Source organism: Bombus huntii, chromosome 8, assembly GCF_024542735.1.
Source record: "Bombus huntii isolate Logan2020A chromosome 8, iyBomHunt1.1, whole genome shotgun sequence".
Classification (NCBI taxonomy): Eukaryota; Metazoa; Arthropoda; class Insecta; order Hymenoptera; family Apidae; genus Bombus; species Bombus huntii.
In genome coordinates this window covers 8,279,234-8,296,491 of record NC_066245.1, presented here as the reverse complement: position 1 = coordinate 8,296,491, position 17,258 = coordinate 8,279,234, and the positions used below count along the sequence as shown (strand labels likewise).

The following is a 17,258-nucleotide window of genomic DNA, read 5'->3' as shown; positions in this document are numbered from 1 at the left end:
CCTCTTAATGGATCCAATCGGGTGCCGTGCATTTTTATTCGGCCAACCACTTACCACTGCAGTGTCAACATCACCGGGATTGATACGTTCGTCTGGAACGATTTGATTAATTAAATGCCTGACGAACGAGGCAGCCGTGCGCGGATCATGCAAGTATATCTGCCGTTGTGGTGCTAAAGCGAAGCGATCGTTTCGTTGGCGCGCGTGGAATGAGCAAAAATTATCTATGCGTTTACAATGATTCGAAAGTGGCGCAAGATTCTATTCTAGACCGTTGGATCTTCTTTTTTCGAATCTACTGATCAGTTTGACTTATATCCGAGCGACTTATGTCTAATTACAGTCTTCTTTCTTGGTATTAGAACTGTATTACAGCCTCGTTTTCTCACCTTCTTCGAGATGTTGGAATAAAAGTCGCTATACAGTGGGGTGCAAAAGTTTCTATCTAGTTTCAGATAGATTTGTCGCTTTATATTCCAAGGACGATATGTACAAAATTTCTAATATTGGATACGAGGCTAGGGCGAGTGAAAGAAAACGAATAAACATGTTATACAGTGGTATAATATTAATTAAAATTCCGTGACATATTGCTTTTGGAATATAAAGTGAAAAATCTATTTGTTGTAAGCATCTTATCAATATCTGGGATTTCTTTCCGAGTAACGTACGACTTAACTGCACTTTTGAGACAAATATAATTACAAGCTTAGTCGACGAAGTCCTTTATTCGATGAAATTTTGGTAGTAGATTTTCAAAGCCGTCAAAGCCGTCCCCGTTGCGTTGAAATTCTCTCCGATAGCGTGGTAGAGCCACGTCAAGTCTTTGATACGTGGGCGGTTTGAAAGGTTTGTCGAAGTATCCTAAGACGCTGTGCTTTGGACATGTCATATCACCTATAACAGGTAAACACTATTGACAATTTGTCTTCTATTTTTGTTAGCCCGTTAATTACAAAAAACAACGTGTTCGACGTACTTCGTATAGATTTATTCTAACATTCGCATGTATGTATTAACACTTGAAATCTTTTATCAATAGCATTTACGCAATATATGTGTTAATTCACTTGTTGAGTTACTTCTTCGGACAACTTATCTATCAAAAAAATATCAAAGTTTTTATATAATTGCAATCTTACATTCTCAATTCTGCAACCAAACGGGCTTGTGAAAGGTGTAATTTTTGAATGTCTACCTCTTGGATCAAATCGTACTCTCCTAATATTATTGGTTTTGGCATCATAATCATTTTTAATATTTTTTTATTATCGCTTAGTACACATTTCTTAGCACGATTTAATGATAATCGATCAAACTATCATCCACTGATCGTCAATTGAATTATTATACATTTATTATCAGCTAAATCATCATCTATTAATCGTCAACTGAACTATTACCCACTGCTTATCAATTAAGCCATCATCCATTAATCATCAACCGAACTGTCATTCATTTCATCTATCCTTCCCGTTCATTAATGACGAAAACTCTGAAACTTGACTGCTTTTTTCCCCAAATCGACAAAATATTTCACTCGATAAATTACTTCTACACCTACCTGGCATAGACACTTTTCTCATAAATAAATAAAACTAATTTATCGAACTAGCACTCCAATAATTGGTCTGTTCGCTTCAAGTTTATAATAAATCTTTCGTAACCGGTATACCTGCGGATATCTGTCTAATGTTTCGATCGGTCACGTCGCATGGCGTAAACTGATAATCACGAAGAAACGTGTTAATTAATCGCGATGATTACAGAAGCGGAAAGATCTGGTCGAGCGAACGATCCGAATTCGCAAACGCAGGCTGCGCTGGAGAACAAGCATAACATGGAGCAGAGGGAACAATACTACGCGACCGTGAGGAAACCGGGCCAGCAGTCACCCTGTCGCGAGGTGAGCGCGCTGGAAAGAATACCCGAATATTCCGAAGACATTTATCCGTACGCCACCTTCAATCTGCCCGAGCAGGAAAACCTGTCGGCGAACCCGATGCGACAGGCGTTCTACTACGAACGTAGCGAAACGATGCTGCAAGGCAATCAGGTACGAGTACCGATCATAAATAACTGTCGACGAAATTCGATAAAGAAACGTTTCGAAGATGGCGAGAAGAGACCTTTTCAAACGGATGTACTTTCCGTGGCTCCTACACACGGAGTAATTTAATCGATCGAAAAGGCTGTATCCTTCTCTTCTGTGCGCGTGTCTCACATTCGTGCATACCTGGCGCGTTACGGGAAAGAAATGTCTCTTCATCGAGGAGGGTGGAACGATATATCCTCGTGTACGAGCGTGAGAGATCAGGTCGATGATATATTGCTTGTATACACGTAGGCGGATATCCCGAGAGATCAAAGTAGCCTGCACTCGATCTCGCGTATAAATGTAAGACGACTTCCATTTATGTATCGTGCCCGAGCTTACGTTAGATCTGGCGAGACTTTCCTTTCAAGTAAATGTGCTTGCCTCTGTGTGGTCGGAAAACTTGTTACTTACCTCGAACATCAATAGAGAATCTGGTTCTGCAAACTGGTGAAATAATCGTATACGTACACAACAGTGTCCGCTTAGCTGCGGTTGCTTCGATTTACATTTTCCCTGCAGCTAGCCAGCCAGGGTAAGGTAATCGAAAATTTTTCCTTCTGCTCTTCGCTCGTCTCTAAACAAGCTTTACGTGACAGTTTAAAAAATATTAAGGGCGAATGAGATACAAAAAAAAAAGATTATTTAATATACCTAGTCACGGAATTAGAACTTCTCTGTGCAAATTTCTCTGTTCTAACTACTACGCTATATCATAGATAGTAAATAGTTCTTGACTGTTCAAATTACTATTCGATACGCAGACGTTCGTGTATAGAGCAGCTAATTTATTACTGTTGAATATCCCGAAGCCAAATCCATACAGTTGCTTTCATCGAAGAACAACCCCCATATTTTATGCTTATGCAGCCATTTCGTTTAATGGCATTGAACGTCATTGAGATGTTTGTATGTAGCTTCTAATGTTGAGGCTTATACCAAAGAACGTAGGTAACTTTTACACGTTGCAGTGCGACATGGAGCAGTATACAAAGGTACGAGGAAGGGCGCGGCGGAAGTCTAAATCGTTCAAGTCAGAATCGGAGGAGTACGATACACTAGGCTCGGACAGCGACACGGAGGTCGGTACCAGCAGTCGCACCGAGTCGTCGAATCACCTGGACGACTCCGGGCCGGCGTCGATAATGACGCGATCCCCGGGGCCGAATTCGATCGGGCAGAGGGAGCAGCGACTAGCCCTGGTCCCGAGGCCGGTTCATCATAGTAAGTTAGTATTCGATTTTCTGTGTCGACGCCGGCAACAGTCTTAAACAGCATCCAGGTCGCCACTAACGTCTCACGTTTCTCGCATCAACGTGTCTCGCGTGCACCTTCCAGATGTGCTGTACCACACGCACGAATCAAGTACATCAACCGAGCCGTCACCAATTTCTGAGAGGAAGACCTTCCCGAGGCTCGAGAAGCAAAGGTACGATAACCCGGAGAAATATTCCTATGGATTGTACTACGAGTCATTTTCGTTCGATTATCTGTCAAACTTTCTAAACGAATCTTTTTTATGAATTCTATTATCAGCGATATAATCTTTCTCTGGTTCATCCATTTCCTTTGAGTCTGTATACTATATACGGTAGAACTTTATTCATGGATACGATATCTTAGCGCTTCGTTAAGTGAACTTCTATTGAACGAATCTACTTGTAGAAACGTGAACTCGTATTATACAGACGAATGGAAAATTATAAGTAATGGACAGAATCAAGGAACTCCTACTATATGAGTTCTTTCACTATCGTTGAATTCAGATAAATAGAGTTCTAGCGTGTATTTATCATTATACTGTGGATGTTTATACAAATTTATATCTTTTTGAACACAGCCAGAGAGATGAAGTTGCTATAGAGAACTTATTTCACCCTTTAAATATTATAACGAATATTTTACTCTGAATATTTTACATATATTTGCATGTTTTTTCTATGTTTCCTAAAAATGTATAAGCATCTTTATTCATTATTATTCAGCTTTCCCAAAAGTACTTTTCCCTTTTTAATATACTGGCTATGAAAAAAAAGCATAAAAGGAAATAGTAAAAAATGAGTCTAATCGCTACCGATATAACTTCGATCTCTTTTAACGTAACATCATGATCGATGCTTAATCCACTCTAATCTCATTCTGGAAATTTGTTATCAAAAATGCCTACTGTTATAACACGTTCAATGTCGTATCATATGGAATTGTTAAATTTACAGGAATCAAGGAGCAACGCCCGATATGGGGATGGACGGTCGTGTACCGGGAATACTACGCCCTGTGATGAAGCTCTCGGAATCCGGGATGCATTCGTATTCGAGGGGAGCATCACCGAGTCAACCGTCGAGGCCTGGATCTTGCGATCGGCTGGGGAAAGATCCGAGCCCGAGGAAGTCCGTAGAGTCGTTGTGCCTGCTGGAAGAACCCGGATCGTCCAGAATGGCAAGGAAGGAAGAGGACTGGGGCAGCGAGTTGTCTACGTTGGAACTGAAGCCGCCGACAGGTTTCACGGACGCGCACGAGACCAGCGAAGCGGAGTGCGATATCGACATGAAACTGAAGCTCCACAGGAAGAGGACGGGTTTTCCTTCTAACTCGCTCTCGAAATCACCTAAAGACTTCACTATCACTGTCTAAGTGTGTTAATCAAATATTCGAAGAAAAAAAAATGAAGTAAAACTAAAATGAAACCGCAAAAGTTAATGAAACGAGTAAAAAAAAAAAAAACGATATATCGCATAAGAGACACAGTCACACGTACACGCATACAGACACAGACACGTAAAAATAATAAAGATGCCAAAGCATGATGAGTGTTAATTCAAAAAAGCAAAAATGTAAAAAAAATACGAAACGCAAAAAAGAAAATTTCCTCGCCGTTGAGATTGTCGGGATTCCCCAACGCTTCTCTGTGGATGGATGACTGTCTTTCCGTGTAACTACCGTCGACGATCCATTTACAATAAAGAGGTATTTTTGTAAGAAAAACCGGAAAAAAGCTAACCACCAGTGTAATTTCTTTCGTGAACCTTTACCTATGCAGCACCGAAAATACCAAAGAATGTAAATAAGAGTATTCTATTTTGTTTTCTATAGATTTCGAAGGAATTTATTGATTTCGGATTTAAATTCATCGACGATTGATGTGACACTTCGTTAAGTGCCGATCGAAGAGATAGATAGCTTCGAAGCGAATTCGAAATTCCCACCGATCGGTTGCCTTTCAGGCGAGAACAGTGATTCGTTAAAATGACAATTTGTGGCTATAGACGCGGTCATAAACAAGACGTCAATCAGCTTAATTACTAGCGCTTATCAGTTGCACGTCAGTCGTATTTCCGCAGGACGGTAATTCGATTCTAGAATTTATCTGGAGACAAAATCGCTACGTTATCGTATGTGATAAACGATGTATTTCAACGTGTTTTATTGAATCCACATCGCTTTAATATCGATCGAAGCATATAAAAAATTAAAAATTTCTTGTTAATGAATTAGTTAGTAGATTTAATCATATCTTTGAGATAATTCCCTAATCCCTGTTGTTATAACGATATCAGTTACCGGAGAATACTTACCTTTACCGTCGTTTGATAAGTCCGAGAAAATTCCCACCGTCGATAACGATGAAGAGCTTCATGACCTTAAGCTTTATTCATCTCTCATGCATCGTTAATTTATTATTTCCATATCATGCAAACAATCCCGAATGCACAGTTTTTTTTATTTTAGTTTGAATAAAACAATTTCCTATTTTCTATTATATTCATTTTTTACTACTATACGGATTTAATACCAAGAAACAAATTAGGTAGAAACAACATGGAAAGAACAAAGAAAGGTCAATAATCAATAGCAAGACTGTCACTGTCACAGAAAAAGGAAGCCCTAAATCTAAAGAAAAATTTAACGATAATACCATCTACTTTGATCAACAAATGCAAAAGAAATCAATATGTGGGGGAAAGAAAATACTGGTCGTCGGTTATGGGCGCAGTGTGTGGCGCGATTTATAATTTTACGATCGATGCAATGAATGACTCACGCTTTTTTTTTTTTTTTTCGATAGTAAGAAGTGTATATTACTACAACATACTTGTGGGATATCGATTGCAACAATGATCGCATCAGAGAAGGGGTGGAGAGCTGGAGCGGGGATTTGCTACTTTTCTACACGGCGGATACGTATACAACAAAGAAAAAACACACACTTATTAGCTGTGACAATAGTTTTTCGCATATCAGTATGTGTCGTGTAGTCGCATTTTTTCTTTTCGTTTTAACCAGGGTAGATTACAATAAAATTCGCATTCAGAAAACACGGAATACTATTTCATTCGAATCATGGTAGATCGCGTCGAACGCGGAGTGGAGCCTCGGTCGTTCGGTGTCCACCCCGTTTTCTCGTCTATAAAATTATCGTAAAATATGTATATGGCAGTCAAACAATGTTTCGTTTCGTTGATCATCTAAAAAAAGGGGCGTGGAATGTTTCTTAAAGTTTTTTCATTTTTTTTTCTCGTTTTGCTCCGTTTGCTTCCTTCTTTTTTTTTTTTCTTCGTTTGTTTAAAAAATTCGCGTAAACGATTGGCAGACAGTCGTTGGCAATGTTTCGTTTTGCGCAAATGGAAGAAAGAAAACCGTGAGGTTCACACGAGCGAGGACAGCCGTCAAGAAAAATCTGAACGAGCATCAGTTCGACACTTAACATTGAGTATTACGCAGGTAACTGGTTAACATTTATCTCAGTGTGTATACATCCATGCTAGCTTAGTATTTAATTGGTCAAGATACTGTTACGGTGAAAGGACATACGTGTATCTTTTGCCTGTTTTCACTGTGCATTTCTTCCAACTTTTCGCTTTAGCGTAGCTGTGGTCGAGAACAATCGAAGCATCGTACGATCGTTTAAGGTAAACGGACATGTTACAATCTTGATCGTTCGAGTTATCAGCTGTTCTCCAATTTATATGTATATATCTTGTTCTTCGAGTTTTTCCAACTTCGCAAATTTTTGTACTATATCGAATTGAAACATCGCATGCTAATCGTAATGAAACTGCAGCGCGATTTCTCAGAAACTAGTACAACGCTAGCTGGCGAACGTGGAGAAAATTTTCTTCGATGTCGTTCCGTTGCGAATTGCGATTAACTAGGAAGAAAAATCATCGATTATAAAAAATGTATACGCGCGAATACTGTTCGCCAACGAGCTATCATCGCGGGAAGTTATTTGCACACTCAGTCAGTCAATTATACGATCGATTAGCTTTGATTACGTACGCAATATTGCTAGAATCCATGACGAACAGAAAATTAACCTTCGCATAAATCCGTCTTCTTAGCGCGTCTCCTTGCATTTCCGTTTTTCTGCCATGCAGTTCCATTACGACGTCGCCGTGCTAGCGGAAGTAGCGTGCCATTCAAAATTTCAGGGTTCGAGGAATGAAAAAGGTCGAAGATGATGGGACCCATCGATTAGGCCAATTGCAAGTGTGAAACGCGAGTGAAAAGTCTTTCCGCCATTTTGATAGGTGGCAAAAGCTTCTCGGTGTATCATCATTATCCCATACTTTTTCTAGAGCGCTACGCATGTCATGTCCGATCATCGATTAGCTGAATGACAATTAATGCTTTGTTTATTTAGTGTACACGTGAAACATCATGGATACGTATATAAAGAGTTTCTCTTATCGTAGGCCTGTGCGAATACTTGCATTTAAATGTCGCGCGTCGATTGACTCGATGCTGCGGAAACTAACGCCGGAAAGGAAACGTATTAATAATCGTAATATACTATAATAATCGTAAAAAACACCGTTCTTGTCGGTCGCGGTCTTTTCTCATTTTTTCTTTTTTTTTTTTTTTCTTTTTGTTGCTTTAATTCGTTTGTTTGTCGTGTTTGCAGTCTTACGGTGGCGTGACGTTGTACGTTCCCCGCGCGCGGATTCTCTAATTCGAATAATGTAACATCGTGGTCGACCTGAAATTTACCTCTAAACGCTAGAACCGATTTCTCCGATGATATTTTTGCCTCGCTAATTCTCTAATGACTTTTGGTCGACTGTACGATCAAGCGTTCGACTTTTCTTTACTCGTTGCCATTTATTAACGAACTATTCGCGGCGCGTTCCCGATTTTTCTTCGAAAATTTGGCTCGCTCGCGAACGTTTCGCAGATTTCCAAGCGACACCTCGAGGTTCGTGTAGGCCTTCGATACGCGTGTTTACACGCTCGTTTACATTATCGAACACTTATCTTCTATCGGGCTTTCGATGGCTGCGTCTGCAGTCCGTTCATCGCATCGTTCTAGAATCTTCATCACGATTTTTCAAAACATATGTAACGGAAGCTCGTGTACAATAACATTTAGGAAAAAAAGATAGAAGCATCGAATCCTTTATTATTAATCAGAGGAATTAATTTTAATTATTGCTAACAACGTGAAAGGAGATAATTATAAAAAAGGTGAAAGTAAAGATAGGATTAAGAAAAGACGAGGAGAACAGAAACGACAATTACCACGAACGTCGCACTGTTTTAGTCCGCACCGCGTCAACGCACCCCTTCCGAGCAAACGAACAGCCGTAAACGCAGCCACGCGTTCATTACAACTCGTCTCTTACGTGGAAAAAAACCCGAACGCATCGAGTACAGAGAAACAACGATGGGAACGACGTGAATAACGCGTTCTCCCGTGACAAAGTAAGAAAAGAAACGAAATGAACAAGAAAAACGTGTGCGTCGTCGATTACGATTGTGTTATGCTGACTAGAGTCTAAATTATTTTTCTATACACACCTATCTCGTTTATCCTCCGAATTAATTATGTATAATATTTATATATGTATAAACGATGCGACGACCGATCCTCCCAGGAATCGATCGATCCACATACATCCTTCGTTGCACATCTACTTACTTTCTCATGCACACTCGTACTCATACACACTCTTCCTCTCAGCTCATTTTTATATCATTCTTTTGTATCCGTATAGGTACATTCAGAATTTACGGTGCTTATCGTAAAATACAGTACAGATTCGTATTCGACGCCGTTCCGTGACGCAGGTACCGTGACATCACGCAAGCGAGGAAAATGTTCTGTTTCTTTTGATTTTTCCTCCGTGTTCCGCGTCGATAGGAGGGACTTGAAGTGACGGTGTCCACGCGAGCCGCCCATTACTCTATCACACGGCTCAATTCTCGAGAACACCCGCGAAAATTTCAATAAATTCTACGTACGCACACATGCATGCTAATCACGGTATCTCGCGTGGCGATTCGAAACGTGACGTTACAATGTGTAGCTTTTCACTTCTCATATCATAAATATCTGAATATAATATATTTATATTTGCATTTATATTTATATATATTTATATTTTATATATATATTTATATTTATATATACCTTTTTCTCTCTTTATGTATACGATGCGTTTTGTCGTGTGATTCATTTTCGCTCGTTTAAGCAAGTTAACAACAGTCAGTTCGTTCGGTGGTGTACTATTTTTATGCTAAAAGAGCTCGTCGTCAATTCTCCGTGCACTTTTAACAGCGGTATTATAGCGTGCATCCGTTGCTTTGTATACAGATGTATATACTTTGTATGTATACGATGTGTATAGTTGGCGTCCAGACACGTCTTTGCACGAGTCAACAACAATCTCGCGTTCTAATTATCCCTAATTACAGCGGAACCGATATTACATTAATATATCGCATATGGTACAGACATTTTTAGCTCTTTCTCGTTGTAGGGAGGGATTCGCTGGCCCAATCGGCCCAAAGGAATTATCTACTTTCGCGATGCCTTCCCTTCCTGTGCTCACGAGCAGGAAGGCACCGTTTTGTTTCTGTCCAGCTCGAGCGTTTTCTATCTTATCGGATGATACATAAGACTCAACTACCATTCGTTCTTTCTCTACGAAATGTATCAATCGATTTTTGTAATAAAATCTCTATCGAGATTCAAATAATTCAAGTCGCAATTATCAACGAGAAAGAATCGAATAATCTTTGATCGCCATCCACGAACGCTGTGCTCGACGCTGGACGTCGGCTCGGTTTCTCTGATTCGTCAGAAGCCTTCCATTATAAGGCTCCAAGCGATTACGCTCGCTTAGTTACTGAATCATCGACAACGTTCCTTTATCTGTCGAAACGATGCACATGAGACTCACGATCGTATCGATCGAAAAATGATGAACATATCTCTAGGATCAAATTCGTTTAACGAAAGTGTACATTCTTGTGAAACAGAGGGCAAGAAAGCCAAAGATAGGTCTACCAAAGGGTAGTCGAATGTCGCAACTGTCGTACATCGATTTATACGCTTCTGCATCTCTTTCGCCCTCCCTCCTCTCTCTTTTCTTGGCTTACTATGTTTCTTAGCTGATGTGTCCGAAAGTTAGCAAGAAATACAACCCGCTGATATTCTCATCGGCGCGAACTATATCTAAGCCTTAAGTTTTCTAATTTTCCTTCAGGATCCCTTAACGAACTGCTTCAAATCACGCTGATCAACGTTTGGATTTCGTTCTGATAAAGGTATGTCGAGTGTCGTCAAATATTAAAACGGTGATAAGAACGGTGATGATTTACACTGTAAAATGACCTTGGTTCCTCGTTCCATCGCGTCGATCAGCCCGAAGGAAGAAGCACGGTTTTACGTTTAAGTAGACTACATCGACATCCAGTTAAAAACCGATAACGAGTTTAAAAAGTCGTTCAGTCGTGAATTACGTTTACATACGTCTTATTAATACGGACACGGTTACATACATGCACATATACATATACAGATTTTTTTGAGATTTTTTTCATGCTTTTTTTTTTTGTTAAACTTTCACGTCGTCGATCGTTAATCGGCAGTAAAATGTAAAAACGAAGGACGATAGATCGTTCGTCAACGATTAGTCACAACGTATATAAGATGGTAAAAAACACGTATAGAAGATGGATCGAAGGTGTCACAGGCAGTTATTGTTTCCGTATCACGTAAATTATGCTGGCTTAGCAATACGCATATAAGTGTATATAAGAATTCTGGATGAGAGAACAGTCTTCCGGATGTTAGATCTCATAGAAAAATGACCGCATGGCAAAGGAACTTGTGGCTAGAATAAATTTTACAACAGCGTCGAATTCTATTTTTCTGTTTTTTTTTTCTTTTTTCTTCTTTTCTTCTTTTTTATATCACAATGAAGAATCTCGCTGGATCACATGAATTTGGACAACGTTAGTCTAAAAGCTGCTCAATCTTCATTGATCCGGTATATACCGATCAAGGTCATCTCTGATATCACGATTGGAAATTAATCTCGTTAATTATCGAACGCTTCAGATTGTCGTCGTCGTAGCTTGTTCTTTGTCTTTCTGTCGCGTCTCGATGCTCGATTGGCCAGGTCGGAAATCACGCGGGACAACGAAATACCGCGATGAAGAAAAGTTCACGTAGACGTAGCACATTTTCCACGTTTTGCTTAATTCAAATCTTACACGTTAGGAATGGATTACGACATTAATTAATTAGATAGGATGATAAACAAGCTACATTTGTTCGCATTCTCTTACTCTCTCACATTCTCTCCTTCGCGTACAGACATGATACGTTCGCAAAAACAGGTTTCACGTTTGCTATCGGTTATCTATTTTCCACCGAGTTAATTTACAGCGATCGAGCTGCGATTGGTCACGGTTTGCTATCATTTTCACGGATCATGATAAATCGTTAAATACTCGCGCCTGCGCAACTTTAATCGCGTTCCGTCCACATGATTTTCATCCGTTGATCCTTTCTTTTTTATTTAACGTATTTTGCCTTCCGCTGGACAACTCATTCCATCAACCTCGAGAAAGTCGAATAGACGCACGACGACGCGTTTACGAACAATGTTTGGATCTTCAATTCCTTGTGACATTGCATGTTCGCTGCAGCGAAAAGAGACAGAGGGATGCAAGCATATCGAATTCGATTGGCGCGATGTTCTTCTTTGATTATAAAGTAAGAAACGATAGTGGGTTCTATTTATAGATCGCAACGCGTGCACGACAGTGCGAATTCGATTGGTCAGTCTTCGGCTGAACGATAAAACCTTAGAAAGGGACTTAAAACGAAACTAGAGCGAATATAAACGATTCTTTGGTAAAGAAGTGATCGAATATGATCCAACTTATATAAAGGTGTTTACACGTACATCTAAATATACGCGCGTGTGTATGTGTATGGTCGTAGGGTGAAGTGCGTGTACGCGTGATGAGTAATGTTATGTAAGTATGTTATGTGCACGATACGCGCGAAAATGTGTCTGTGTGGTTATATACAAAAAAAACGAGTAGTGTACACTTACACGATGAACAACATTAAACGAAGGTCCAGGGTGGCGTGCTTTAATAAGTGGTTTTTGGCACCCAGCAACACCAAAAACAGGACCCTCATTTTTCTTTTTTTCTATACCGCGTGTACGCGTACCCTCGTCATTCGACGTCCTCGAGAGTGTACACGTACACGCGCATAAGCTAACGCGATCAATTATTTACACTAAAGATGCTTGAGAATCCTCTTCAGGCTGATCCTAGGATCGATTTGCCGTTCTTCCGTTTGTGCGAAGACGTGTCCAATTTGGAACTCCTTACGCTGTAGCCTATGTGATAGAAAAAGAAAGTTTATAAATAGTTTATAAATACTCTACAGTTAAAACTACATTCGCGTAGAGCTTGACCTACGAACATGATAGTCGACATGTATTTCTTTATAGTCGGAAAATACTGGTTGATGCATGGACGTTACGATTGTTCAAATCATAGAAGGATTGTATGCGTATTTACATTAGAATTATTGAAAAATATGAAATATTTATATATTTCTATGCTTCAGGGATAGAAGCATTCGAACGTTAAATACAGGGTGGCTACTCACAGAATCAGGATTACACTTCGGGCAGTGAGTAGCTCGATCGGTTACAGCGGTTCTGACCGGCTCGAGGAAACACTGCAACCGAAGATCGGCAGGCATCATTGAGGCAACATTTTGCAGCTCGACTCCATACCCTCTGGTCTCATACGCATGCTGCCATTCGTCACGTAACCGTTCGCGTCAACGATAACGGAGACACTGCCCGGGTGATTGTGATAGCTTACATTCCGATGGGTCATAACTATGTTTTTCTCGTGCTCGTTTCCCGTGTGGGCGAACATGCAGCTCTCGCTGCTTCTACTACTACACGGTTCCATCGAGTGATCCACTCGAATCGGAATAGAATAATCGGACATGGAATTCACTTCCACCGTCGCGTATTCTCTGATCATCGTTGGTTTAGGAGAATAATCCATTTGCATGTGTTGCATCGACGAGGTAGGTACATCGGTGGGATCTGTTATCGTGGACACGTGACCATTGGCCATCGAGTATAGATCCGGCTCGTCGTGAGTTTTTGATGACAGCATTGTCTCCAGGCATTGATATAATAGCGCGTAATCCTCCTATGAAGAGCAAAAAATGGTTTTAATATCGTAAATACTTTCTAAATGAAATTTGATAAAGGATCAAATTATAGGTTGCGAAGTATACCTTTGATCGGAAGACTCCGGGTCGTTTCATGTACAATAACTTCGCGAACATATAAATATCAGCACTATCCTCGAACTCTAGTTGCTTATTCAATGTGGTGAGCAGAATAAAGATTGCAGCCTCGACGCCACCGAACCTGGTGCCAATAACGATCAGCGTTATTTCTATATTCATTATGAGTTCATGAAATAATAATATTTGCAGAAAATTACCTATCCATTACGACAATAGGGCCGTTTTGGTAATCCCGATGTAAATCGTGAATCAAGGTTACAAGTGGTCTCGGATTGGTATTGTGTGGCCAGAAGCCAGGTTGGGAACGCGGTCCTTGGACGATTTTGGCACTCAATTCGTAATCGTCTTGCAGAGATCGGACCGCAACTTCGCGCAAGATCATTCCGCTCGCGGTTTCCTTGATTCCACAAAATCGTACGCGAAATGTCTCTGACTCTAAATCTTTTCCCTCGGTAGGCCAAAATTCGGGATATTCCTGTGAATTATTTAATTATTATTTACTGTTACTTAATCGTTCAACCTTAAAGATACGGAGTATTGAACAAAAAGCTCCATTTACTTCGTCGCATTCGGTTAGCATAACTACAGTTTGCGCATTGTAATCCCACATCATTTGCCAGAACTCCATGATTGTATTTTCCATTGGATGTTGGGTAATGATGAATTCACGATTGCGATGGAAGCCTGGAAACGAACAAATTGGCTTCGCGTTCAACATTATATCGAATTTGAATAATTTCGAACGATTATTTACCAGCAATCCATGTAGCGTTGATGTAGTCACTTCCATCGATTCCGGGCTTCGGCGTCAGATGAACGCGAGCTGTTTCGATTGAAATAACGTCTTGGTTACGATTCTTGTGAAGATTGCACGGTTTGATCGCGGAGACAAGATTGAATTCTTTCGGTTTCCATGAAGTCACCAGCTGAAAATATAATTGTAAAGATCGTATTAATATACATATAAGAGAACCTAGAATATAGTAATTATTCTATTCTACAACCTATAGTAATACTTATAGTACAAATTATAGTAATTATTCTATTCTACAGTACCTTGTACTGAGCTTCAAGGTTGTTCCATGCCTCGATATTGGAATTATTAGGATTCAGCATGTCTTGAACATATTCTAATAGATTGTTTGCCTCAATATTAGTTTCACCGCTTTCAATAGCTTCTTGCAAAGCATGATGAATGAACACGTATTGTTCCTCGGTTTGGACCAAGAAATTCCGCTGTGTGCGGATGTGTTTTAGGAATCCAAATACGTTCACTTCGTTCTTGCACTTGGCTTGTTTCAGCATAGCGTCAATTACAATATAGGTGCCTGTACGTCCAACGCCAGCGCTGTAATAAAAGCAATTTTAGTTCATGACTATATTTGTATCTCTTATACTGCTTATAGTACTGTACTTAAAAGTGTTCGCCTATCTCTACCTGCAGTGAACAACGATTGGTCCTGCATCCGGAGGATTGGCATTGGAAGATTTCCGGATGAAGCTCAGAACCGGCAACGGATGTTCTGGTACACCATGATCAGGCCATCCGGTGTAATGATATTGCCAAATGATACGTTCTCCCATGTTGACTCCATTCTTCTTCTTCTTGACCTATAGACATTAACATCATTTAGGTCTTGAAAGAATTTATCGATGAAACTTTTTATAAATATATCAACCTTCATGTGACGAATTTGAAGGGTACGAATGGTGTACGTAGCCATAACATCCTCTCTCAACAGAGTAACTTGAATATAGCCATAAGTCTCAGATCCCTTCTTAGGCCAGTACATATCACATTTTTTCTGTAAACAGGGAAAGACAGAAAGAGTTAAATAAGAGAATACATACAAGTTAGATGTATATAAAATAGTAGAGGTACTCACACGACCACGTTCGACGAGATTGGTGATCATAACAACGATCGATACCCTTTGTTCCCATACCATACGCCAGAATCCATCGAAAGTCGGTGGCAGTGGTCCTTGTGTACCAATATACGCACGCGTACGCTGCCAACCGTCGATGTAATTCGCGTTCACGTAATCGTGACCCTTCTTCGGGGGTCCTCCGCCGCATGATAACAACTGCACTCGAGTATGGTCGTCTATGAACAGAAATTTTCTTCCTGTACCTTTTCACTGCCAATTAAATAAATTACCGAAACATTTGAACACTAAAAAAATATTTAGTAATATATTCGATTAATTTGCAATAAAGGCTAACGTTATTACTAATTAAGTATTTGAAAGCATTAATTCTATTTTTCTCCAAACTCGCATCTCACTGTCAAGCATTCCGTTACTAGTATTATTTTCTCATCCAGGACGTTTGGTTAAACACTGAAAACCCATGAATCAACGTCGTTGCGGGTCGTCCAGGTGATCGTCTCCCATTCTCTCCTCTTTCTCTCTCACCCATCACCATTGATAGGCATTAACGAGCAGTGCCGCGAAGCATCTGTGACCTCGTTGCAGAGTGCTGCCGGTCACTCACATTAAAAGCGAACGAGAGCAACTCGTTAATCCGATAACATCGCGAACGGTTGAAGCTCGCAGCATCGCGAATTTCGACGCGTTAAATCGCGCGCGATTTCACTTAGACCAACCATTCCGCTTATCTCAGCAAAAGCCGATACGTTATCGGTATAAAATCACGAGAGATTTTCGTTCCTCGCTTTTCCTGATAGACTAGACGATCTTATCTTCGCATAGAGGAATATTACTTAGTTGAAATTCTAATAAAGCAGAATTATTACAAGTAGAATTATAATTCTGTAGAATTGTTACAAACGGTATCAAGCATAAACGAAGGAAGATTAAACTTTAATCTAACTTGCGCTTTATACGCTTGCTTTCATTGAAAGCTTAATAAACGACCTTGGTGTTAACATAAGATAAGATACGATCGATTACCACAAATAGTACAATCTTTAATATCGAATAACAAGGGTAAAGGGTTAATCCATCATTAAACGAAGGAAGCGCAGCGTTACATTGATCGGTTTTAACGAGATGACGAGACATAATATTACGGTACTCGAGGTACGGCGAGACAGGGATTTCATGAATCAAACGAAAGTCGTTTCGTTTAAAATAGAAAGCGAGCTTGAGCGCAATTTCAGCTCTATTGGAGGCTAGTTCCACGCGAGGCTGAGTGACGTTCTGACGATTGCGGACTTCCGATACGCGCGATTACAATTGTCGTATCGTGCACGGTCTCTGTCCCGACATGCGTGAAACCTTCGCCGATTTACATGCTCGATGACGAACGAGCGGAGGAACGTTGGTACCGACGAAGAAGAGGAAACCTTGAAAAAAAACGGAAATGTGCCATTGCTGCGAATTAATCGATTAAACAGAGTGCTCGATCGCCATTGCGCGAAAGATAACGTAGACTCTACGACTCTGTTGCATGAAATAAAATTAAACCTCGCGATATATCGCGAGGGTGAAAGGGAAACTTGGTTAAAAATAGAAGTTGGACGCCGATGAGCTGCAGGAAGAAAAACAGGAGCTGCGTGGAGCTGTCGAAACCAAACGCTCTTCGATGGAAATAAAGATTTTCCCACGAAAA

At 40.2% G+C, this 17,258-nt stretch overlaps 2 protein-coding genes across 11 annotated transcripts in view; one reads left to right on the top strand and one right to left on the bottom strand.

Moving 5' to 3' along the window:
• Nucleotides 1-5,095, top strand: part of LOC126869017 (cell adhesion molecule Dscam2-like) — a 164,491-nt gene extending 159,396 nt beyond the window's left edge. For 3 of the 8 annotated variants that reach the window (XM_050625092.1, XM_050625089.1, XM_050625095.1), the window contains 4 exons: nt 1,770-2,056; nt 3,067-3,319; nt 3,434-3,524; nt 4,312-5,095. In XM_050625092.1, the coding sequence (XP_050481049.1) occupies nt 1,770-2,056; nt 3,067-3,319; nt 3,434-3,524; nt 4,312-4,729 (1,049 nt within the window). In that variant the 3' untranslated portion in view covers nt 4,730-5,095. Of the gene's footprint in view, nt 1-1,769; nt 2,057-3,066; nt 3,324-3,433; nt 3,525-4,311 lie in introns of all 8 variants that reach the window. The other 5 variants (XM_050625094.1, XM_050625093.1, XM_050625090.1 and 2 more) reach the window with 5 other exon arrangements.
• Nucleotides 5,096-7,713: 2,618 nt separating this feature from the next.
• The window catches only part of LOC126869018 (tyrosine-protein phosphatase 99A-like), a 419,963-nt gene continuing 410,418 nt past the window's right edge, over nt 7,714-17,258 (bottom strand). For 2 of the 3 annotated variants that reach the window (XM_050625100.1, XM_050625097.1), the window contains exons 11-20: nt 15,569-15,789; nt 15,362-15,487; nt 15,121-15,293; nt 14,739-15,030; nt 14,437-14,608; nt 14,242-14,366; nt 13,880-14,157; nt 13,668-13,803; nt 13,017-13,579; nt 7,714-12,741 (exon numbers count right to left, since the gene is read on the bottom strand). In XM_050625100.1, the coding sequence (XP_050481057.1) occupies nt 13,112-13,579; nt 13,668-13,803; nt 13,880-14,157; nt 14,242-14,366; nt 14,437-14,608; nt 14,739-15,030; nt 15,121-15,293; nt 15,362-15,487; nt 15,569-15,789 (1,991 nt within the window). In that variant the 3' untranslated portion in view covers nt 7,714-12,741; nt 13,017-13,111. The remainder of the gene's footprint in view (nt 12,742-13,016; nt 13,580-13,667; nt 13,804-13,879; nt 14,158-14,241; nt 14,367-14,436; nt 14,609-14,738; nt 15,031-15,120; nt 15,294-15,361; nt 15,488-15,568; nt 15,790-17,258) is intronic. The other variant, XM_050625099.1, reaches the window with a different exon arrangement.